This window comes from Lynx canadensis, chromosome D4 (genome assembly GCF_007474595.2).
Source record: "Lynx canadensis isolate LIC74 chromosome D4, mLynCan4.pri.v2, whole genome shotgun sequence".
In the NCBI taxonomy this organism is placed as follows: Eukaryota; Metazoa; Chordata; class Mammalia; order Carnivora; family Felidae; genus Lynx; species Lynx canadensis.
In genome coordinates, this window is record NC_044315.2 from 1,948,281 (window position 1) to 1,973,618 (window position 25,338).

At 40.6% G+C, this 25,338-nt stretch overlaps 1 protein-coding gene and 1 pseudogene across 13 annotated transcripts in view; both read left to right on the plus strand.

Annotated features, from left to right (window-relative positions):
• The window catches only part of ZNF169 (zinc finger protein 169), a 55,850-nt gene extending 34,833 nt beyond the window's left edge, over positions 1-21,017 (plus strand). For 5 of the 13 annotated variants that reach the window (XM_030292935.2, XM_030292933.1, XM_030292934.2 and 2 more), the window contains 3 exons: positions 5,550-5,676; positions 6,155-6,250; positions 19,299-21,017. In XM_030292935.2, the coding sequence (XP_030148795.1) occupies positions 5,550-5,676; positions 6,155-6,250; positions 19,299-20,815 (1,740 nt within the window). In that variant the 3' untranslated portion in view covers positions 20,816-21,017. Of the gene's footprint in view, positions 1-5,056; positions 5,255-5,549; positions 5,677-6,154; positions 6,251-9,949; positions 10,040-19,298 lie in introns of those variants that run through there. The other 8 variants (XM_030292930.2, XM_030292927.1, XM_030292928.2 and 5 more) reach the window with 5 other exon arrangements.
• LOC115499190 lies at positions 2,581-4,871 on the plus strand (annotated as a pseudogene).
• Positions 21,018-25,338: the final 4,321 nt, after the last annotated feature.

Here is a 25,338-nt window from a genome sequence, read left to right on the forward strand (position 1 = left end):
AGAAATTGGCATAACAGAGTAAGAAAAAAAGAAGCCATAGTAAACCCAATGTGCTGCCTAAATGAAACTTCAAATATTATAGCTTAGGCAAGTTAAAAGGATGAAAAGAAACATGCAAACATTAATCAAAGGAAAGGAGTGGCTATACTAAATCAGTAAGGTAGACTTCTGAGCAAGGAAAGTTACCAGACACAGAGGGTGATCAATTACAGGAAGACAGTGATCCTGAATGTGTGTGTCTCACATACAGTTTCACAACATGTGAAGAGGAAACCCAAAGAAATAGACAAATCAACAAGTGGAGACTTCAACACCCTTCTCTCAATGGTGGAAAATCTAAACCCCAAATCAGGAAGAGCTTGTCAACACCATCAACCAATAGAATCTAGTCTTTACAGAACATTTCACCCCCAAATAGCAGAATACATATTCTTTTCAAATGCTCACAAAAACATATACCAAGATAAGCATATCCTGGGCCATAAAACATAAGAAATTTGTTTATCTTAACAAATGGAAAGAATTGATACCACACAAGGTATGTTCTCTGACCATAATAGAATCAAACATGAAGTCAGTAAGAGAAAGTTGACAGAAAAGTCTCTAAACACTTAGAAAATATTTAAACTACACACTTCCAAGTAATCCATGCATCAAAAATGAAGTTTTAAGGGGAAATAAAACATTCTCCATGAAAAGAGAATGGAGAGGAAGATACAATGTATCAAAGTATGTGGAGTACAACTAAAGCAGTCCTGAGTGGAAAACCTGTAGCAGTGGATGTGTATGTTACCAAAGAGGAAAAGTCTCTAATCAATAAGCTTCTAAGGAACCTGGAAAAATAAAAGCTAAATAAACTCAAGAAACACATAGAAGGAAATAATAGTGATAAAGGCAGAAATCAGTGAAATTGAAAAAAACAGAGAAAGAGCTGTTCTTTTGAAAATAATAACATTGAAACAACCTCTAGCAAGACTAAGAAAAACGAGACTAGACACAAATTACTACATCAAGAATGAAAAAAGGGTATCTCTACATACTCTGAAGCCATCAAAAGAATACCAGCCTACAAATTTCACAACTTACATGAAATGAACTGCTTCCTTGAAACACACAAACTACTGAAAATTTCCCAATATGGAATAATTTGAACAGCTCTATAGCTATTACGGAAGTTCAATTTGCAATCTAAAAATTACTACAAATGAAATGTATAGGCCCACATGTTTTCACTGTGGAATTCTGCCAAATCTTTAAAGACTTAGTGCCAGTGCTGCGTGATTTCTTCCAGAAAATAGAAGAGGAAGAAACAAACCCTTCCCAATTCACTCTGTGAAGCAGGTATTATGTTAATACCAAAATAATTATACACTATTACCAAGTACAGTTTACTTTAGGCATGCAAGACTAGTTCCATATTTGAAACTTAGTGTAATCCACCATTTTAACAGACTAAAAAAGAAAAACCACATGATTATATCAGTTGATGCAGTAAAATCAATTATTTGTCAGAATTCAATAACCACTGTGGGGAAAAAAAATCTTAGAACAAAAGGAATGCAGGGGAACTCCTCTACTTGAGTAGGAACATCTACAAAAAAATATATATCTAACATTTTTTGTTGCTTATATATATATAAACATGTCTACTGCTATATATATATTTATTTGTAATAATATATAACTATATATATAAAACAACTTACTGTTTTAACCATTTCACAAATTTATTTTAGAGAGGGGGTCAGAGGGAGAAAGAGAGCATTAAGCAGGCTCCACGCTCAGTGTGGAGCCCAACATGGGCTTTTATCCCATGACCCTGGGATCATGACCTGAGCCAAAATCAAGAGTCAGACACTCAACCAAGCCATCCAGGTGCCCCTTAACCATTTTTAAATGCACGGTTCAGTGGTGTTAAGTACATGCACACGGTTGTGAAACCATTCCCATTCTCCATCTCCAGCACTGTTTCATCTTCCCAAGCTAAAACTGTGTCCATTAAACATGGACTCCTTCCTCATTCCCCACTCCTCCCAGCTCTTGGTAACCTCTGTTTTACTTTATGGACTTGCCCATTCTTGGTTACCTGCTGTAAGTGGAATCAAACACTTTTTGTCCTTCTTAGACTGGCATATTTCACTTAACGTTTTCAACGCTAATCCTTGGTGTTGAATGTATCAGAATTTCCTTTGTTTCTAAGGCTCAACATATGCCATTGTATGCATACACCACATTTTATGTTGATGGCCATTTGAGCTATTGTGAATAATGCCATTATGTTAGGGACTTTGCTGTACAAGTATATACAAGGGGTAGATAGCTAGGAGTGGAGTTGCTGAATCGCAGGGTCAGTGGTATGTTTAACATTTTGAGGAACTGCTGGACTCTTCCACAAAAACCACACCATTTTACATTTCCCATCAGAAATGCATAAATGTCTCCACAATGCCAGAACGTGTTCTCTCCCTTTTCTTTGGTAGTAGCCATCATAGAGGGTATGGTGTGGCATCTTATCTTAACACTGTGAGACATAATGCTTTTCTCCTCATGTTAAGAATAAGGCAAAGATGTCTGTTCTGACCACTCTCATTGTGCTACAAGTTCTGCAATAAAGCAAGAGGAAACAGATCATTGACTGCTCTCCAGGTAGCTGTTTCCTTCGCAAGCCAGGCCAGGCCCATAATGAAGCAACTATGTCTAAGGGACCTGCAGTTGGCATCGGTCTTGGCACCACCTACTCTTGTGTGGGTGCCTTCTAGCACAGGAAAGTGGAAATAATTGCCAACGATCAGGGAAACCGAACCACCCCAAGTTATGTAGCCTTTACTGACACTGAACGATTGATTGGTGATGCTGCAAAGAATCAAGTTGCAATGAACCCCACCAACACAGTTTTTGATGCCAAACGCCTGATTGGGTGTGGATTTGACGATGCTGTTGTCCAATCTGATATGAAGCACTGGCCCCTCATGGTGGTGAATGATGCTGGCAGGCCCAAGGTCCAAGTAGAATACAAGGGAGAGACCAAAAGTTTCTATCCAGAGGAGGTGTCTTCTATGGTTTTGACAAAGATAAAGGAAATCGCAGAGGCTTACCTTGGGAAGACTGTTACCAATGCTGTAGTCACAGTACCTGCCTATTTTAACAATGCTCAGCATCAGGCTACCAAAGATGCTGGAACTATTGCTGGTCTTAATGTACTTTGAATCATCAAAGTACAGCAGCCAACTGCTGCTGCTATTGCTTATGGCTTAGAGAAAAAGGTTGGAGCCGAAAGGAATGTGCTGATCTTTGACTTGGGAGGTGGCACTTTTGATGTGTCAATCCTCACTATCGAAGATGGGATCTTTGAGGTCAAAGCTACTGCTGGAGACACCCACTTAGGTGGAGAAGACTTTGACAACCGAATGGTAAACCATTTTATTGCAGAGTTCAAGCGCAAACATAAGAAGGACATCAGTGAGAACAAGAAGGCAGTCCGTCGCCTCTGTACCTCTTGCAAGCATGCCAAGCATACACTTTCTTCCAGCACCTAGGCCAGTATCGAGATTGGTTCTCTATATGAAGGAATCAACTTCTATACCTCTATTACTCATGCCTGGTTTGAAGAATTAAATACTGACCTGTTGTGTCGCACCCTGGACCCTGTAGAGAAAGCTCTTCAGGATGCCAAGCTAGACAAGTCTCAGATCCACGATATTGTCTTGGTGGGTGGTTCTACACGTATCCCCAAGATTCAGAAACTTCTACAAGACTTTTTCAATGGGAAGGAACTGAATAAGAGCATCAACCCTGATGAAGCTGTCGCTTATGGTGCAGCTGTCCAGGCAGCCATCCTTCCCGGAGACAAATCTGAAAATGCTCAAGATTTGCTGCTGTTGGAGGTCACTCCCCTTTCTCTTGGCATTGAAACTGCTGGTGGAGTCATGACTGTTCTCATCAAGCACAATTCTACCATTCCTACTAAACAGACCCAAACCTTCACTACCTACTCTGACAACCAGCCTGGTGTGCTCATTCAGGTTTATGAAGGTGAGCCTGCCATGACCAAGGATAACAACCTACTTGGCAAGTTTGAACTCACAGGCATACGTACTGCCTCCCATGGCGTTCCTCAGATTGAGGTCACCTTTGATATTGATGCTAATGGCATTCTCAATGTCTCTGCTGTGGATAAGAGGACAGGAAAAGAGAATAAGATCACCATCACAAACAACAAAGGTCACTTGAGCAAGGAAGACATTGAGCTCATGGTCCAGGAAGCTGAGAAGTACAAAGCTGAAGATGAGAAGCAGCGAGACAAGGTGTCCTCCAAGAATTCACTTGAATCTTACGCATTCAACATGAAAGCAACTGTTGAAGATGAAAAGCTTCAGGGTAAAATCAATAATGAGGACAAACAGAAGATTCTGGATAAGTGTAATGAAATCATCAACTGGCTGGATAAGAACCAGACTGCAGAAAAGGAAGAATTTGAACATCAGCAGAAAGAGCTGGAGAAGGTCTGCAATCCCATCATTACAAAGCTGTACCAGAGTGCAGGACGCATGCCTGGAGGAATGCCTGGAGGCTTCCCTGGTGGTGGGGCTGCCCCCTCTGGTGGTGCCTCCTCTGGGCCCACCATTGAAGAGGTTGATTAAGCCAACCTGAGAATAGGTTTAGCATTGTTTCACACAAAACATTTGAACGACCCAAATTTGTAGCAAATTCCATGGCAGTGAAGTTGAGCTGCTATAGTTAATAAACTGGGCATTCTTGATACTTGAATATGGAATACGTGCACAAGGAAAGGAAATACAACATTACACTTTATAAGCACTGTATTGTTAAGTAGAAAATGCAATGTCTTAAAACTGTATTTAAAATTGGCACCAAAAAAATAGAGGAAATAAAATGCATATAGATTATAGATTATAAAGGAAGAAATAATGCCATGCTTGTCTATGTAGAAAATCTAAAGGAATCTAGGAGGAAAAAAAATCCTAGAACTAAGTGAGTTCAGCCAGGCTGTAGGATTTAAGATAAAGATAGAAACAATTGTATTTTTGTATCCTAGCAATGAACATAGTGTCACTGAAATTAAAAATACCATTGAAATCACTTAAAGAGATTCTAAGGTGTCAATCTAACAAAACATATGGATTTGTATGCTGAAAATCACAAAATGCTGATGGAAGAAATCAGAAGACAATAAATGGAGAGACATACCACATTTGTGGATTTGAACAGTCAACAGAGTAAAAAGAATAATAAGGTGGGAGGAATCATTCTACCTGATTTCAAGACCTACTATATAGCAGTATCATAGACATAAGATCAAGAGAAGAAAAGAGAGGACCCCCTAACTAGACCCATGAGCAATGTGAGAAGGGGATTAATAGTCTTGAACACACGGCACTAGATTTTGGGTTAAAAGCAGGGGCTTTGAATCTCACCTGGGGCCCCACACCAGCCTTTCTTCCTGCCTTGGCCCTAGTTAGTGGCTTAGCTTAGGTTGACTAGTGCATGTGGTTTGCTTCTGGGTGAGCAGGAATGTGTTTGTGTTACAGGCATTAATGGCCTTCAGGGATGTGGCTGTGGCCTTCACCCAGAAGGAGTGGAGGCTACTGAGTCCTGCTCAGAGGACCCTGTATCGGGATGTAATGCTGGAGAACTACAGCCACTTGGTGTCGCTGGGTAAGGATGTCTTGTCTCAGGTCTCAGACTGCCTGTGAATATCTTAAGATTTTATGTAGTAGCCATGATACTTTTGGGTCAAAAAGAAAAACAATATTTTCCCTATATCCCTAGAGAGTGTTTGGATTCTGTACAGCTGAAATAGTGAAGGTGTGTGTGTGGCGGGGGTGGGGGTGGGGGTGAAGCTATGTGACACTGAATTGCCAGGACTCTTCCAAGATTGGGCCCTTCCTCCAAAGTGATCTTGCCTCAAATTTGGGAATACTGGTATTCAGTTAACCACAGGGGAGACTTTAGATCCGGGACTCCCCCTCCCCTTAGTCATCCTTTCTCAGCACTCAGAGAGCCTTTGCGCACTGCCCCCCCCCCCCCCCCCCCAGCTTTCTGGGTTATTGCATTCCCCTGCTGACTCTGAGTTCTGCCATAGCCTTTTAAACCACTAACCCAGGGTCACCTTGGTTTCTTTCCCTGTGAGTAGGAATTGCCTTTTCCAAACCCAAACTCATCACCCAGCTGGAGCAAGGGGATGAGCCCTGGAGAGAGGAGAGCGAATGTCTTCTGGACCTTTGTCCAGGTGAGTGGGAAGCAGTGGGCTGGTGAGGAGACCAGGCAGTGAGGTGCTTAGCAGATGAGGAAGGAGTGCTTATGAACCCCTGGGGAGGGCTCTTCTTTGGGCCCCCCTTCCATGATATCCTGCTTACCCAGAGAGGGCTTCCCTGGCCGTCCTCCCCTCCCCTCTGCAGGCTCATTCTGTTCATGTGGTGTCTCTTTTCCAGCACCTTTTCCAGTTCTAGGATCTCCTTGTTCTTGGGCTTTTGTTGGTTGGCCTGATATTCTGCATAGCACTTGCCTTCTGAGACTAAGTCTGCTGTCTCTGGGAGACACTATCTAGTTTTTTTTATAACATGTGAATTTCTTAGTGCATTGGTTTTACTCCATAAATTCCCATAAGCTTGCTTCTTTTATGATGGATTAAGATTACAACAGGGTGTGTAGAATTATATGAGTGCCTGTGTGCCTTCCCTGCAGCCTAAGAAATAGATGTTAGAACACCAGTTAACAGCCCCCACACCTTCCCTGTTGTGTCCTGCTCTTCCACCCCAGCCAAGAATCCAGTTTGTGCATTAGCATTCTCATGTGCCCTTTTTCTTTTTCCCCATTCGATGGGTCCTTCAACCATATAGTGTTGTTTTGCATGTTTGTAAACTCTGCACGTAGTATTGTCCTGTACACATCCTTCTGGAACATGCTTTTTCACTAACTTTGTGTGAGTATCCTGTTAACACACATTACCAGTTCCCTTCTTTTGGACACTTATTTCCAATTTTGGCTATTAAATAATGCTATCTACATACTCCTGTTACTTCCATACAAACAGGGGCAAGAATTTTTCCAGCCTAGAGGTTCTTGTCCCACATCCTCACCAATACTGGGTATTGTCACATTTCTTCCCTTTGCAGTGAATCTCAGAGGTTCTTGTCCCACACATCCTCACCAATACTAAGTATTGTCAGACTTCTTCCCTTCGCTTTGAATCTCAGAGGAGCTTTGCTTTTCAGGGAGCATGAGTATCTCTTCCTATGTTGTTTGGTCATTTACCTCTTCTGTGATTTGTCTGTTCATGGGGTTTCCCTCCTTTTCATTTGGGCTGTTTCTGTTATTGATTTGTAGAAATTCCATATAAATTCTGGGAACATGTAGGTCTTTAATCCAGTGGGAATTAATTTTATGTGAATGACGAGGTAAGAATAAATTTTTTCCTGATTTTTTTTATTCTTTTGTTTTCAACATTCCTGGCATTTTGTTTCTAAATACAACCATATATCTAGACTTGTACTTTATAGCAAAATCAGTGCTTTTGTCTTTTTTTTTTTTAAAGAGAAACTATTATATAAGCTATAATAATGGTATAGTATGTATTATGGTATGTTATGGTATAATAGTTTAGGGATAAATACTTTAATATAAAAAACTACATGTATTTAAAGTGTAAAATTTGGCTACCGCTATGGAATCACTGCTACAATCCAAATACCAAGCCTAACTGTCACCTCAAAGTTTCCTTGTGCCTCATTATAGTCCCTATCTCCTATCCTTTTGTCTTTCCCTCCTCCGCAGACTCAGGTACCCACTGCTCTATCATAGATTTGCTCACATTTTCCAGAATTAATGTAAGTTAAATATATAGAATGTATACCAGATTCTTTCACTCAACATAATTATTTTTAATTTCATCCATAATGCTGTTTGTATCATAGTTCATTTCTTTTTACTGCTGGATAGTATTCCATTACATAGATAGCACAATTCATTTAACCATTCATCTACTGAAAGACATTTGAGTAGTCTCCAGTTTTGACTAATACAAGTAAAATCAGCATGGATGTTCATGACAAGTCTTTTATTTCTCTTGGATAAATACCCGGAACTGGGAATGGCTGGGTTATAGGATATAGTGTATATTTAACTTTTTACAGTATTCAAAAGCTATTTTCCAAAGTGGCTATGCTATTCACATTCCCACCAGCAAGGTATGAGGGTTCCCGATGCTCCACATCTTTGCCAAAACTTGGCAAAGAAATGAAAAGTTTCTTATTTTTGTGAGAAAGAGGGAGAGAGTGAGCACATGTGAAGGGGGGGAGAGGGGCAGACGGAGAGAGAATCTTAAGCAGGCTCCATGCTCAGTGTGGATGCAGGGCTCGATCCTACCACCCTGGGATCATGATCTGAGCTGAAATCAAAAGTCGGACACTCAACCTACTGAGCCACCCAACCGACTGAGCCACTCAGGCACCCTGGTATTGTTTTCATTTTAGACATTTGCATAGCTGTGTAGTGGCATCTGTGGTTTTGCCTGACAGTTTCCTAGTGGCTGATGATGATGTTTTCATATGCTTATTTGCCATCTGTACATCTTTGGTAAAATGTCTCTTTGAATCTTTTGCCCATTAAAAAAAATTGTTTTCTTATATTTTTGTTACTGAGTTCTGAAAGTTCTTCATATATTCTGTATAGAAGGTCATTGTCAGATGTTTGATTTACAGATATTTTCCCTATGGCTTCCTTTTCTTTTCTTTATTTTGAGAGAGACAGAGGTGGGCAAGGGGAGGGGGAGAGAGAATCCCAAGCAGGTTCTGTGCTGTCAGCACAGAGCTGGACATGCGGCTGAATCTCATGAATTGTGAGCTCATGACCTGAGCTGAAATCAAGAGTTGGACACTTACATGACTGAACCACCCAGGTGCCCCACCTTTTCAATCTTTTAATAGTCTTTCAAAGAGAAATTCCTAATTTTGATGAAGTCCAAGTTTTTGTCTCACAAATTTCACTTTTGGTAGTGTGTTTAAGAAATATTTGCCTGACTTAAGGTGAAAGAGATTTTCATTTTTTTTTCCTTTTAGAAGTGTTACAATTTTTATTTTATATTCAGCTCTATAATCTATTGTGAATAAATTTTTATACTTGGTACCACCTCTGGATTTAAGTACATTTATTTTTGCATACAAATACCTAAATTTTCCAGCACCATTTATTGAAAAGGCAACCTGTTGTTTATTGAATCGCCTATTTACCTTTGTGGTAAATGAATTGACCAAATGTGTATGGGTCTATATTTGGATTCTATTTTTTTTTTTTCACTCCTTTTTCTACCTTGATGCCAATACCACACAGTCTTGATTAGCCTTATAAGTCTGGAGTTCAGACAGTATAAATCTCCAACGTTTTTTTCTTTTTCAAGTTGTTTTAATTATTCTAGGTTCTTTGAATTTCCATATGGATTTAGAATAGCAATTTTCACACACACACACACACACACACACACCCTACTTGGGATTCTGATTTGGAATGAATTAAATCTACCTTATTTTGGAGAGAATTTACATGGAAATAACACTGCATCACCCAATATGTGAACACAGTATATCCATTTTTATGGGAGTTCTTTTAATTTTTGTCAGCCTTGTTTTATAATTTTTAGTACAGAGGTCTTATGCATTTCTACTCAGATTTATCCCTCTATATTTCGTATTTTTTTATACTACAGAAGCTATTTTCACATTGTTTTCAATTGTTGAAAGTACAGAGAAACACAATTAACTTATGGATAATCATCTTGTATCTGGTAAACTTGCATACTTACTTTTTAGTTCTAGTAGCTTTTGTCAAATTCTATAGGATTTTCTAATAGATGATTATGTTATTTGTGAATAAGTATAGTTTTACTTCTTTACATTCAGTATGTCTTTCTTTTTCTTGCCACATTGCACAGGCGAGAACATCCAGTGCAATGATCAATTTAAATGGTGAGAGTGGACATCCTTTCCTTGTTCCTGATCTTATGGGGGAATGCTTTCTCCTAAGTGTAAGTTTTATAGCTGCCCTTTATGAGCACAACAAACTTCTGTTCCTTCTTTGCTAAGAGTTTTTATTGGGAATAGATGTTGGATTTTGTTAAATGTTTTCTGGGCATCTTTTGAGGTGATCATTTATGATCTATTTTTTTTTAGTCTTTTATAAAGTTTTTAATTTTAGTTAACATACAGTGTTACATTAGTTTCAGGTGTACAATAGAGTGATTCAAAACAATTCCATGTGTCATTCTTGACAAGTGCAGTCCTTTTTTTCTATGTTTCAAGTTTATTTAAATTCTAGTTAGTTAACATATAGGGTAATATTGGTTTCAGGAGAATTTAGTGATACATCACTTATATCTAATACCCAGTTCTCATTACAAGTGCCCTCAATATCCACCCATTTAGCCCATCTCCCACCTACCTCCCCTCTGGTAACTCTCAGTTTGTTTCCTAAAGTTAATAGTCTCTGATGGTTTGCCTCCCTCTTTTTTTTTTTCTTCCTTCCCCTATGTTCATCTGTTTTGTGTCTTAAATTCCACATATGAGGTGAAAGGCGTTTTTTTTTTTTTTTTCCCCTTGTTAAATCAGGCTTGTATTTTTGTTAACATAATGCACTGACCTTATTCAGGTTTCACCAGTTTTACCTTCACTCTTTTGTATGTGTGGGTATACGTTTGTTTAGATCTATGAAATTTTATCCCATGTACATTCCTGTAACTGCCAGTATATCCAAAGATCCAGAATAGTTCCATCACAGGGATCCCTTGCGCTGCTCTTTTATAGCCACAGCCAACTCTCTCTCTCCTCCCCTGCCCTGTCTGGCAACTACTAATCTGTTCTCTTTCTTATGAATTGTCATTTCAAGAATGTTATATAAAAGAAATCATATAGTATGTTAACATTTTGGGATTGTCTTTTTTCATTCAGCATAATTCTCTTGTGATCCATCCAAACTGTAGCATGTACCAATACTTCATTCCTTTTATTGCTGACTAGTATTCAATAGTATGAATGTACCACAGTTTGTTAAACCATTCACCCACTGAAGGATATTTCAGTTGTTTACTACAGTTTGGGGCTTTTATAGATGAAGGTGCTTTCAACATTTCTATACGGGTTTTTGTGTGAACCTAAGGCCTTATTTCTGGGATAAATGCTGAAGAGTGCAGTTGCTGAGTCATATAGTAAATAAATGTTTAGTTTTGTTAAAAACCACCATAGCCATGTCTAGAATGGTTACACCATTTTATCTTCCCACTAGCAACATCTGCATGATTGTTTCTCCACATTCTTGCCAGTATCTGGTATTAGCCCTATTTTTTATTTTGGCCATTCTGACAGATTTCTAGAAATATCTCCTTGGTTAGTAAGAGTGAGGGGTTTAGTGCAAGCAGTTCCTCTCATGGAGAGCTGGGCATATCTGAGTCTGTGCACTGTATAAAGGATTTAGTTTCCTTGGAAAAGAGACTGGTGTTCTCCCTGTGGGTAAAGAGCTTATGAGGCCTCTGGTTATGGGTGGCTGTTGCTGTCATTTTGCAAGGTCTTTGTGGCATGTCCTTGCATCTCTGTTCATTCTTCCCAGACGATCTCTATCCAAAAGTGGTTGGCAGATGTGTGTGAGTGTGTGTTAAGATCTGATCTGACCACTGAATGGATCTGGCAAAGATGGTCTAACAAGTGAGGGGAAAGAGACCATCTCTTCCTAGGTTGGCTCATGTGAGTGGTTGGCAGGCAAGGGCCCACGGACTCAGGTCTAGGGTGTCCAGCTAAGCATCTTCAGACACTGCATTTTAAGAGGGTAATCCCTGGTAGTTCTTCTCAGCTAAGCAGAGTCATGTAAGGTGGCTGACCACAGGAGCAATGGGTAGATGTGTATCATTACCTAGTGTATTTCTTCTTTTCAGATAGAATTTACTTACAGGAAATGCAAATTCTTAAGTTTGCTAGAGTTCAAACAATGTGTCTATCTCTACAATTCAAACTTTATCAAAATACAGATTACTAGCATTCCAGATAGTTCCTTATGGCCCATTCCAGTAAACTCCCACCCTAACCCTCAGAGGTACCTCTGGTCTTGATTTTATTTCATCATGGATTAATTTTGCCCACTATACAATTTTGCATGAATGGAATGATATGTATTCTTTTGTGTAGGCTTCTTCACCCAGTACAAAGGTTTTGAACTTCATCCATGTTGTTGCATACATTAGTAACCTGTTCCTTTTTAATGCTGCGTGGCTTCCCATCATGTGAATATACAACTATTTATCCTTTCTCCTTGGCAGACACCTTGATGGTTTCTAGTCCTTAGTTATTGTGAAAAAGCTGTTATTAGTAATCTTACGCTAGGTTTTTGTTTTGGTAAGCCTATGTTTTCATTTCCTTTGGATAAAGACCTAGAGTAATGCCAGGTGTATTAGTTTCCTAGGGTTGCTGTAACAATTTACCACAAACTGAAAGGCTAAAACAAAAGAAATCTATTCTCACAGTTCAGAAGTTAGAAGTCCAAAATCAACCTGCTGGCAGGGTTGGGTCCTTTTGGAGGTTTGGAGGGAGAATCTGTTCCTCACCTCTCCTGGCTTCTGGTGGTTGCTGGCAATCATTCCTTGGCTTGTTGCTTTGTCAGTCCAATCCATGCCTTGTGACCACACAGCCTTCTTCCTTCTATGCATCTCTGTATCTAAGTCTATCTCCTTGTAAGGACACCAGTCATTGGATTAAGGCTCACCCTAATTTGGTATGACCCATCTTAATTTGATCACATCTGCAAAAACCGGATTTCAAAAGAAGTCCTATAGGTAGGAATGAATTTTGGTGGGATACCATTCAATTTGATACACTGGGTCACAGGGTTACACTATATGCAGTATTATGACAAATGACTATTTTCCAAACTGGCTGTACCGTATTTCACTTCCATGAACACATAAGAAGAGAGTGACATTTGTCTCACAACTTCCCCCACAGTTTTCACCTTATCTGTGATGGATGTGTAGTGGTTTCTCATGGGATCTTTAATTTCCATTTCCCTGATGGTTAAGTGTTGAGCACTTTCTTTGTGCTTTATTCTATATCTTACTTTGTGAAGTATTTATTAAATCTTCTTCCAGTTTATTGCATTTTAAAATTGTTGAGTTCTATGAATTCTTTATTAATCCTGGATACCAATTTGTCATATGTACATTTTGCAAACATTTTCTTAGTCTGAAACCTTTCTGTTCATTTTTTAAAGTTACTTTTGATAAGCAGATGTTTAATTTTGAGGAAGTCTAATTTTTCTCCTTTAAAATTTTTATTGTCATGAAGATAATTTATATTTTCTAAATGGCTATATAGTTTTAGCTTTTAAGTCCATGATCCACCTTGAAGTAACTTTTGTATATGGTGTCAGGCAGGAATCAAGATTTTACTCTTTCATATGGATACCCAGTGGCTCTAGCATCAACTGCTGAAACGACTTGCCTTCCCCTCATTGAATTGCTTTGTTGAAAATCCAATGGCTAAGTGTGGGTCTGTTTTACACTTTCAGTTCTATTTCTTCAATAGAATAGCCCTATCCTTAAACAAACCACACTGTATTACTGTAGGACCATGAGAAGTCTTGAAGTCAGGTAGTGGAAGTATTCTCCCTCTCTAAGTCAGGTAGAAGTTTTTCTTTTTTTTTTTTTCTGTTTTCTTTTATTTTAGAGAGAGTGAGATTCCAAGCAGGGTCCATGCTCAACCCCCTCCTCCCCCACCCCCCCGACATGGGGCTTGATCCCATGACCCTGGGCCAAAATCCAAGCCAAAATCAAGAGTCAGATGCTCAACCAATGGAGCCACCCAGGTACCCCTAATTTTTCTTTTTAAAGACTGCTCTCTGCATTTCCACTTAAATTTTAAGATCAGTTTCTCATAAAATTTGGGGTCTTTTGTGGTTCCATATAAATTTTAGGATTGTTGCTGTTCGTATTTGATAGGTATTGCATTAAATGTGTAGATTGCTTTGGGTAGTATAGACATTTTGACAGTATTTGTTCTTCCAATCTGTGAGCATGGAATGTTTTTTTCATTTCCTTATGTTGTCTTTAATTTCTTATATTAGTTTTATAGTTTATAAAGTTTTTTATAGTTTTTTAATAGTTTTTTATAGTTTTTTATAAATATAGTTTATAGAATAATATAAAATTCTTATATTAGCTTTATAGTTTTCAGGCACCTCTCAAGTTTATTCCTAGGTATTTTACTGCTTTTGGTGCAATTGTAAATAGGATGGTTTTAATTTCTCTTTCTGCTGTTTCACTATTGGTGTATAGAAATGCAACAGATTTCTGCACATTGCTTTTGTATCCTGCAACTTCACTGAATTCCTTTATCAGTTCTAGTAGCTTTTTGGTGGAGTCCTTAGGGTTTTCTATGTATACTCTCCTGTCACCTATGTTATTAGACAACATACAGAAAAGGAATTCAAATTGGTAAGTAGTAAAAGCTTTATTTCTTCCTTACCAATTTGAATTCCTTTTCTGTATGTTGTCTAATTACTGTGGCTAGTACTTCCAATGTTTTGTTGAATAAAAGTGGTGAGAGTGGACATCCTTGTTTTGTTCCTGACCTTAGGGGGAAAACAGTTTTTACCCCATTAAGGATGATGTTTACTGTGGGTTTTTTATATATGGCCTTTACTATGTTATATTCCCTCTAAACCTACTTTGTTGAGGGTTTTTATTATGGATGGATGCTTTACTTTTACAGATAATTCTTCTGTGTCTACTGAAATATGATTTTTATACTTTCTCTTATTGATGTGATGTATCAAATTGATTTGCAAATACTGAATCACCTGTGAATCCTGGGAATAAATCACTTGATCTTGGTGAATGATTTTTTAAATGTATTGTTGGATTCTCTTTGCTAGTACTTTGTGAAGGATTTTTGCATCTATGTTCATCAGAGATATTGGCCTGTAGTTCTTCTCTTTGGTGGTGTCTTTATCTGGTTTTGCTATCGGGTATACTGGCCTCCCAAAATGAATTCGAGAATAGGTTAACTCTTCTTTAAATGTATGGTAGAATTTGCCTGTGAAGCCATCTGGTCCTGGACTTCTGTTTGTTGGAAGTTTTTGATTATTGATTTCAATCTCCTTGCTGATAATTGGTCTCTTCAGATTTTCTATTTCTTCCTGCTTCAGTTTTGGTAGGTTATATGTTTCTAGGAATTTATCTGTTTCTTCTAGGTTGTCTTACTTGTTGGCATGTAGTTTTTCATAACATTCTCTTACAGTTTGTGTTATTTGTTGGTTACTATTTCTCCAACTTATGATTTTTTTTTTTTTTTTTTTTTTTTTTTTTTGATGAGTTTGACTAGAACCTTTTCAGTTTTCTTGATGTTTTCAAAGAACCAGCTCCTGGTTTCACTGTTCTTTTAGTTTCTGTATCATTTATTTCTGCTCTAATTTTTATTCTTTCCTTCCCTCTGCTGGTTTTGGGTTTTGGTTGTTCTTTTTCTAGCTCCTTCAGGTGTAAGATTAGGTTGTTTGAGATTTTTCTTGCTTCTTGATGTATTATAAACTTCCCTCTTAGAACAACTCTTGCTGCATTCCTAAAGTTTTTGGATCATTGTGTTTTCACTTTCATTTGTTTCCATGTACTCTTTGATTTATTCTTTGATTTCTTGGTTGACCCACTTATTGTTTAGTAGCATAGTATTTAACCCTCATGTATTTGTGGTCTTTCCAGATTTTTTCTTATGGTTGATTTTTAGTTTCATGGAGTTGTGGTTGAGAAAAATGCACGGTATGACATCAATCTTTTTAAATTTGTTGAGACTTGTTTTGTAGCATAATATGTGATCTATTTTGGAGAACATTCCATGTGCACTTGAAAAGAATGTGTATTCTATCTTGTTTTAGGGTGGAATGTTCTGAACATATGTTAAATCCATCTGTTCCCATGTGTCATTCAAAGCCACTGTTTTCCTTGTTGCTTTTCTGTGTTTGGATGATCTGTCCATTGATGTAAGTGGGATGTTAAAGTCCCCTACTGTTATTGTATTACTATAACATAGTTCCTTTATGTTTGTTATTAACTGTTTTACATAGTTGGGTGTTGCCATATTGGGTGCATAACTATTTACAGTTGCTAGATCTTGTTGGATTGTCCCTTTTATTATTATATAGTGTACTTGTCTTTTTACAGACTTTGTTTTATAGTCTATTTTGTCTAAGTACTGCTACCCCAAGCTTTCTTTTGACATCCATTTGCATGATATTCTCTATCCCTTCACTTTGAATCTTCATGTGTCTCCAGGTCTGAAATGAGCCTTTTGTAGGCAGCATATAGATGGGTTTTTTTTTTTTTTTAATGTATTCTGTCACCCTTCTGTCATTCTTTTGATTGGAGCATTTATTCCATTTACATTGAAAGTAATTATTGATAGTTATGTATTGCCATTTTGTTACTTGTTTTGCGGTTATATTTGTAGTTTTCTGATTCTTTTGTGGTTTGTTGGTTTTCTTTAGTGATATATTTAGATTCTTTATGTTTTGCTTATCTATTACTTTTTTTTTTGTGGTTACCATTCAGTTTGTATCTAACATTTTCTGCATCTGTAGCAGTCTGTGTTAAGCTGAGGGCTGCTCAATGTTAAACTCATTCTTTACTCCTTCCCTCCATGTTTTAGGTATATGGTGTCCCATTTTATATCCTTTTATGAATGTCTTGACTGATTTTTTACAGAAATACTTATTCTTACTATTTTTGTGTTTACTTTTCACACTCTCACTTATCAACTTTCCTTTCCACTGAAAGAATTCCCTTTAACATTTCTTGCAGGTCTGGTTTAGTGGTCACAAACTCCTATAGTGTTTGGGAAATTCTTGTTCTCTTCTATTCTGAATGATGGCCTTGCTGGATAGAGTATTCTTGGCTGCAGATATTTCCCTTTTAGCATTTTGAGTACATCATGTCAACCCCTTCTGGCCAGCAAGTTTCTGCTAAAAAATCTAACAGCCTTATGGAGTTTCCCCATGTACCTGTCCTCTTTTCTCTTGCAATCTCTAAATTCTTTACCACTGTTTCTTGCCATTTTAATTGCTATGTGTCTTGGTGCAGACCTCCTTGGGTTGATTTTGTTGAGGGATCTCTGTGCCTCCTGAATCTGGATCTGTTTCCCTCCCGATTTAGGAAATTTTCAGCTATTATTTCTTCATATACATTTTCTATCCCCCCCCCCTTCTTCTGGGATCCCTATAACGTGAATGTTACTATGTTTGATGGTGTCGCTGACTTCCCTAACGTTATTCTCATTATGGAGTATTTGTCTCTCTTTTGCTCAGCTTGAGTGCTTTTCATTACTCTATCCTCCAGGTCGCTGATATATTCCTTTCCTTCCTGTTGCCTATTCCATCTGTTGTATTTCTGGTTTCATTTATGGAGTTCTTCATCTCTGATATGTTATTTTTTATCTCTGTGTTAAGAATCTCACTGATGTCCTCCATTCTTTGCTCAAGTCCAGTGAGTATCTTTATGGTCATTAATTTAAATTCTCTTAGCTCTCCTACTGTGTTTTTATCATGGTCTTTCATTTGGGACATATTCCTCTGTCTCATCTTGTCTGTTTCTATGTGTTAGGAAAGTCTGCAATGTCTCTTGCTCTTGAAAGCAGTGGTTCTATGAAGAAGAGGTCCTGTAGTGTCCCCTGTTCACCAGGAGCTGGCGCTTCAGGGGTGTCTCCTATGTGTGTTGCTTGCATCCTACTATTGTGTCTGAGTAGCTTTTCTTTTCAGTCCAGATTTCACTCATTCTGCCTGTTATGGGCTGTGCCTGCTCTGTGGCGTTAGGGAGACTGAATCAGGCTGGCTCTGAAAGTGGAGTGACCGTACGAGGGCTCAAGAGTGGGATGGCAGTATTAGCAAGATTTGCATTGAGCCACTAGTCCTAGGCTATAGATGCCATAAAGCACGGTGGTGGCTAGGAGCGTGGTGCACATTGGCAGTGGCGAGGGGTAACGCAAGCGGCTGAGGTGGCAACAACGGGCACATGGCAGTTGACATGTGATAGACGGTCATGGCATGTATGATGTTAACAAAATTTGCATTGAGCCATGTGTCCTAGGCTAATCCCCCAAAGCAAGGCAACAGCCAGGGGTGCAGAGCACAGGAGTGGCTGTGACCTGGGGTTCTGCAGGAACTGGGCAGGGCATGTACACTACATTAGCAAAATTTGCACTGAGCTGCTAATCCTAAACCAGATCCCCCAAAGAAATGCAGGCCAGAGGGCCATGGCACACAGGGTATTAAAAGAATTTGTGATAAGCCCAGGGCCAAGGCCAGCAGGATGAGCAAGTCCTCAGGAGAATACATGGACATGGCACAGTGCTAGCAAGTGTCCGTGCAGCCCCACTTCCCACAGGTGGCCCTGTGTTTATGCTGGGGGAGTGGGGGAAGGAAAATGTCACCTGCCAGTTCCTTTGTTCCCAGAGAAGTCTCCTCAGCACACTCCAAAATCAGCATAAACAGATCTCCCTCCTGTTGTGCAAGCTGTCGCTTCTGTGGTGACTCTCCTTGGGCTGCACTTTAGGGGCAGGCCCTGGTTATCACTCACCCAGTGCTGAAGTGGTTGACTTTTAAAGCTCTAGGCTCCAAATCCCACTGGGTATACAAACTCACAGAATTCAGCTCCTCTGGTTTTCCAGGCAGGATGCTATGGGGATTTCCTTTTTCTGTGTGGGCTTCCCATCCCCATGACCACAGCTCCTCATTGCTCCTTTTGGGCAGCTCCTGACGACCGTTTCTGTCCTTCATAATCTCTCAGAGGTGGCTGCTCTCTGTTTAGTTGTGGAGTCTGTTCTGCCAGATCACTCTCCAGTTTACTGATGTGGATGTGAGTGACACCTAGTTGTAAACATGGGATGGGGTGAGCTGAGGTCCTCCTACTCCACCATCTTGCGCTCCCTGCCCCCATGAGTCACGTTGCTTCTTAGTGGAAGCATATATACATTTGTGGATTAACGTTTGCATTAGCATTGATGATGTCTTGCAAGTGAACCGTATTGGTGGAAATGTGTAACTCTAATGGCAGCAGTTTATAGGGCTGGGCTGGTGTTAGAGCTGCCTCATCATGTGTATCTTCTGTGTTGTAGTAAGATATGCAATAATGTGTCAGCAAAGGATGGAAAGTAGGTATGTAAAGGAAGTCTTGGTTGAGAACATCGGAGCAATGACTGCTGGGCAGGTACAACCAACCTTTCACAAGGTGCCTGTAGTGATTCTGACCAACATTTTCTCTCCAGCAGAACCAGGAACAGAATTCCAGCCATGTGTCCATTCCTGCCCGGTGGCCTTTTCCAGTCCACAGTTCCTTCAACAGTACGTGCTGTGCGGTCACCTTCCTCAGATCTTCCCAAGCTCATGTGCAGGAAGCCCCATCTCAACGGAAGCTCCAAGCTGCTCAAGTGAACAAGGAGATGAGGAAGAGATAGAAGGGAGACTGGAGCTGAGTGGGGTTTCCCGGGTGCTCTTCAGATCCTCTCAGGGTCGGCCAGTAGACTGGGTAGAAGGCAAAAGAGCTGGGGGAGTAGACCAGGGGATGGGTCCTGAAGAAGCAGACCTTTCAGCATCTGGAGCAGCCATGTGTGGGAAGTACAGACTAGGACTTGGTCCCAAATCCAGTCTCTTAAGCCTCCAGAAACATCACGTATGTCCCGAATGTGGCAGAGGCTTCTGCCAGAGGTCAGACCTCACCAAGCACCAAAGGACACACTCAGGAGAAAAGCCTTACAGCTGTAGGGAGTGCGGGCGAGGCTTTGGCCGCAAGTCCTCCCTCACCATCCACCAGAGGAAACACTCAGGGGAGAAGCCTTATGTGTGTCGGGAGTGTGGCCGCCACTTCAGGTACACGTCCTCACTTACCAACCACAAGAGGATACACTCTGGGGAGAGGCCCTTCGAATGTCAGGAATGTGGGCGAGGCTTTCGCCAAAAGATCGCCCTGATCCTGCACCAGAGGACACACTTGGAGGAGAAGCCCTTTGTGTGTCCCGAGTGTGGGAGAGGCTTTTGCCAGAAGGCATCGCTCCTCCAACACCGAAGCTCACATTCGAGTGAAAGACCCTTCTTGTGCCTTGAGTGTGGGCGTGGTTTCAGGCAGCAGGCACTGCTCCTCAGTCACCAAGTCACACACTCAGGGGAGAAGCCTTATATCTGTGCTGAATGTGGGCATGGCTTTCGCCAGAAGGTCACCCTTGTCAGACACCAGAGGACACACACAGGGGAGAAGCCTTACCTGTGCCCTGAGTGTGGCCGCGGCTTTAGCCAGAAGGTCTCCCTCATGGGACACCAGAGGACACATACAGGGGAGAGGCCTTACCTGTGCCCTGAGTGTGGGCGTGGCTTTGGCCAGAAGGTTACCCTCATCAGACACCAGAGGACACATACAGGGGAGAAGCCTTACCTGTGCCCGGAGTGTGGACGTACCTTTGGCTTCAAGTCGCTTCTCACCAGACACCAGAGGACACACTCAGGGGAGGCGACTGATGTGTACAGAGTGTGTGAGCAAGGACTGGGCCAGAAGTCTCACTTCACCTCTGACCAGAGGACACACTCAGGGGAGAAGCCGTGCGTGTGCGGTGAGTGTGGGCGTGGCTTCGGCTTCCGGTCGGCCCTCATCAGACACCAGCGCACCCACTCAGGGGAGAAGCCGTATGTGTGCAGGGAGTGTGGCCGAGGCTTCAGCCAGAAGTCTCACCTCCACAGACACAGGAGGACCAAGTCTGGCCATCGCCTCCCACCTCAAGAGCTGCTCTCCTGACCTTTCCTTTCCTCACGGTTGTGAAGATGGCAGAAAGCACTAGGAAATGTTCCACTTTCTTCAAATGCAGTGGAGGGGAAAAAAATGTGTTTTCAATGATTGTAAGATCATTCATTTATGGTTTATTTTCTGTACTAGCGATGGCTTTGATTTGCTAAAGCTGCCATTAAAAAAACGCCACAAACTTGATGGCTGAAGAACAGTTTTCACACAGTTCTTGGGACTGAAGTCCAGGATCAATGTGTGTACTTTGGTTTCTACTGAAGCCTCTCTCCTCAGCTGGCAGATGCCTGCCTTCTTACTGTGTCCTCACATGGCCTTTGTGCATGCTCTTTCCTGGTGTCTCCCCCTCTTCTAAGGATACCAGACTTACTAGGTTAGAGCCCCCAATCTATGACCAAATAAGGTTGCATTGGGGGGTTCTGGCTTCAGTGTATGAATTTGGAACAATTCAGTCCATAATACTCAGTCCTCCAAACCCCCAAAATTCATGTTCTCACATCCACAGAATATTAAAAAAATTTTTTTAACGTTTATTCATTTTTGAGACAGAGAGAGACAGAGCATGAATGGGGGAATGTCAGAGAGAGAGGGAGACACAGAATCTGAAACAGGCTGCAGGCTCTGAGCTGTCAGCACAGAGCCCTATGCGGGGCTCAAACTCACAGACCGCGAGATCATGACCTGAGCCAACGTCAGACGCCCCACCCACTGAGCCACCCAAGCGCCCCTCACATCCATATTCTTAAAAGCTCCCAAAGTGCTGACCCATTCCAGCACTGACTCTATCCAAAATCTCATGTAAATCAAGTGTGGGTGAGGTTAGGGGTATATTTCATTTTGAGGCAAAGTTCCTCTCCAGCTGTGAATCTGTGAACCAGACAAGTTACCACAGATGTAGACTTTGCATTCCTTTCCACAGGGGGAAAGAAGAAAAAATTGATGGGTCTCAAGCACATCTTATGACCTAGCAAGCAAATTCTGTTACGTTTTATGGCTTGAGAAAATTCTCTGGTTGGATGCTCTGCCCTCTGGTCCTGCTGTTGTAGCAGCATGCAGCCCCTGTGAGACCATGGAGGCATTCACCCTCTGAGCCCACTGTGGGGATGGCAGACCTGATATGTTTCACCATGAGGGTCACTGTTTCCTCCTCTTGGTGGATAACACCACAGAGGTCCGACACCTGACCTTCACTGTGTCCCATCTACATATCCTTAGTTGAGCCACACAGTTTCCACTGAGGGTTGACTGGTTCCAAACTAATCTCTATCAAATGACTGTCCAGCAACACCACTGGTATTTTCTCCAGAACATGCTTTCTCATTTTGCAATATGGACAGGCTGAGAATTCTCTAAATCTTCAAGTTCTGGCTTCTTTTTGCCGAACACTTCCTTCAATTCACCTCCCTTGTCACATTTTTCTATGAGAAGAAACAGGTTACACCTTCCATCACTTTGCTAGGAATTTGTCACTTCTGTTACTTAAGATTTCTACCTTGCACCAAACACTGGGACACAACTTGGCCACATTCTTTGCTGCCATATACATGTAAATAAATAACAAGGAATGCCTTTCCTTAAGTTTCCAGTAATGTTCCACGTTTATGTCTGAGGCTGGGGCAGAATCACTTCTAATGCCCCTATTACTACCATAGTCTCTTTCAAGCAACCCCAGCTTTCTCTACCAAGCACCTCAAAGCTCTTCTACCCTCTACCCATCACCCAGCTCTAAAACCACCTCCATAGTTTTTCATATATACTATGATAACACACCACTCTCAGTACCAAAACTGTATTCTTTTGTCAGGGCTACCATAACAAAACCAGAGACAGGAAGTCCAAGATCACCCTGACCGACTGAAGCCTCACCTCCTGGCTGGCAGATGGTGTGCTCTCCTCACATGGTATTTCCCTTCCCTGTATGTGTGCCAGAAAGCGAGTGAGCTCTGGTGTTTCTTACTCTTATAAGGATGCCAGGCCTAGCAGATGAGGGCTTCATCCTTACATCATTTAACTTTCATTACTTCCTTAGGTCCTGTACCCAAACACTGTCACATTAGGGAAAAGACTTCATCAAGGACTTTTGGGGAGAATTCAGTTCATAGCACTCTGCTCTCTGGACTCCCCCAAATTCCTACCTGGCCCTCAACCCCTGCCATTAAGGGTCATGACCTTTCCTTTCCCATGAGTGTGAAGCCAGCAGGAAGCAATGGGCAGTGCTGCACTTTCCTCAAGTGGAATGCAAGAAGCATACTGGTCCTTTCAACGGCTGAGGAGAGAGGGGAGCTGGACATGGCTGCTTTCTAAACCCTCCTCCACATCTGGAGACCCATCTCCCTTACCGATAGACACCATGGGGATCCTGACGCATTAGCAGCTCAACCTGTGAAGCTTTTTCTTCTTTGGGGCCAGAGCATCCCTTCTATCTGGAGACACCAAGTAGCCCGTTTGAGGGAAACTCCTTCCACACTCTAATACCAGCAGTGAAAAGTGGGAGGAATAGTGGTACCAAATAAGTCAAGTAGACCTAAATAGCATTGCAAGAACTCTGAAAGCTACACTGTCATTGGATCAAACAGAGCCCACAAAAGTAGGCTGCAATTGGGGAGGTACCCTTTAAAGCAGGGTGACTGCCTGCCTGGTCACCCTGTTTAAATGAAAGGTTTAGAGAGGACCCGGAGTTTCTTAACAGCTAAATGTACAGAATGCAATAAAAAGTTACTCATCATTCTAAGAACCAGGAAAACACAACTTAAATGAGAAAAGACAATCAAATGACATCAACACTGAGATAAGGATGACAATGGAACTGTCTGACAGGGATATCGAGGCAGCCATCATAGAAATGCTTCAAGCAATCACAAGTTCTCTTGAAACAAATGAAAAAAATACAGTATCTCAGCAACAACAAAAAATAGAAGTTACACCAAAGTTGAAGGGGAAATTGTTAAATTAAAAACTAGACAACGGGCACCTGGGTGGCTCAGTCGGTTAAGCGTCCGACTTCAGCTCAGGTCATGATCTTGCGGTCCGTGAGTTCAAGCCCTGCATCGGGCTCTGTGCTGATGGCTCAGAGCCTGGAGCCTGTTTCAGATTCTGTGTCTCCCTCTCTCTCTGACCCTCCCCCATTCATGCTCTGTCTCTGTCTCAAAAATAAATAAACGTTAAAAAAAAAAAACTAGACAACAAATTTAAAAACTATTTGGACGGGCTTAAGGGTAGAGTTGTTATGGCAGAAAATGGAATTGGGGAGAATTTGAGGGCAGATCAATTGAATTCAGCCCATCTGAACAATGGAGAAAAAAGACTGAGAAAAAGAGCCAGAATCTTTGGGAGAAAAACAAAAAAAGCTAACATGTGTCATCAAAGTCCTAGAAAGTAAGAAAAGAAGTGGAATTGAGAAAGTATTTGAAGAAATATTTTTAAGAAATGCCCAGAAATATCCCATATTTGTCAAGAAACATAAATATACAGATTCAAGAAGCCAAATGAATACTAAATAAAACAAATCCTAAGAAATCTACACTAAGACATCATAATTAAAATTTTGAAATCTAAAGGAAAAAAAAAAATCTTGAAAGCAACCCCAGAGAAATGACTTACTACCCATAGGGGGACAACAATTCAAATGAGAGCAGATTTCTCAGGAAATCACGGAGGTCACAGGAAGGTGGCACAACATTTTTCTTCGAAGTCCTAAAAGAAGACTGTTGACTGCAGAGTGAATATCTACCAAAACTATCCTTCAAAAATGAAGGTAGAATTAAGCACATTCCCAGGGAAAGAAAACTAAGAATTTGCTGCTAGCGGACCTGACCTTGAAAAATGGCTAAAAGGAAATTCTTCAATAGAGAAAATGATAAAAGAAACACTGGCACATCAGGAAGGAAGAAAAAATCATGGAAAGAGCACAAATAGAACTATATAAATTGGCATCCTTCCACCCACAGGTTTTTAAAATCAAATGTGGTAAGTTGTAATATCACTTGATACTCTAGACAATGACTTAAAAGTGGGGACGGTAATAAAGGGGCCTAAACAAAAGTAACATTTTCACACTTCACTCCAAGTGATAATATACTGATATACTGTGATAAGGCACATATGTGTATTGTAATACCCACAGGAACCACTAAGAAAATTATACAAAGAGATACACTAAAAAACATGAGGAATGGATCTAAATGGAATCTTAAACAACAAATAACCCACAGAAAAGCAATAAAAGAGATACAGAAAAATAAGATCTAGAGAAAACAAATTTTAATTCAGTAATAAAATGGCCAACTTAACCCCTAACATAGCAGCAATTACTTTATTATCTAGACATTGGTTCTAATTACGCTAATCAAAAGACAAAGATTGCGAAGGTGGATTCAAAAGAAAAAACAAAACAAAACCACGCAACCATGAATTTTAAAAGGCATTAAGTTCCCATATTAATATCAAATATAGTAGACTTCACAGCAAAGAAACTGACTAGAGACAAAGAGGGATGTTATATAGTAATAAAGGAATCAATC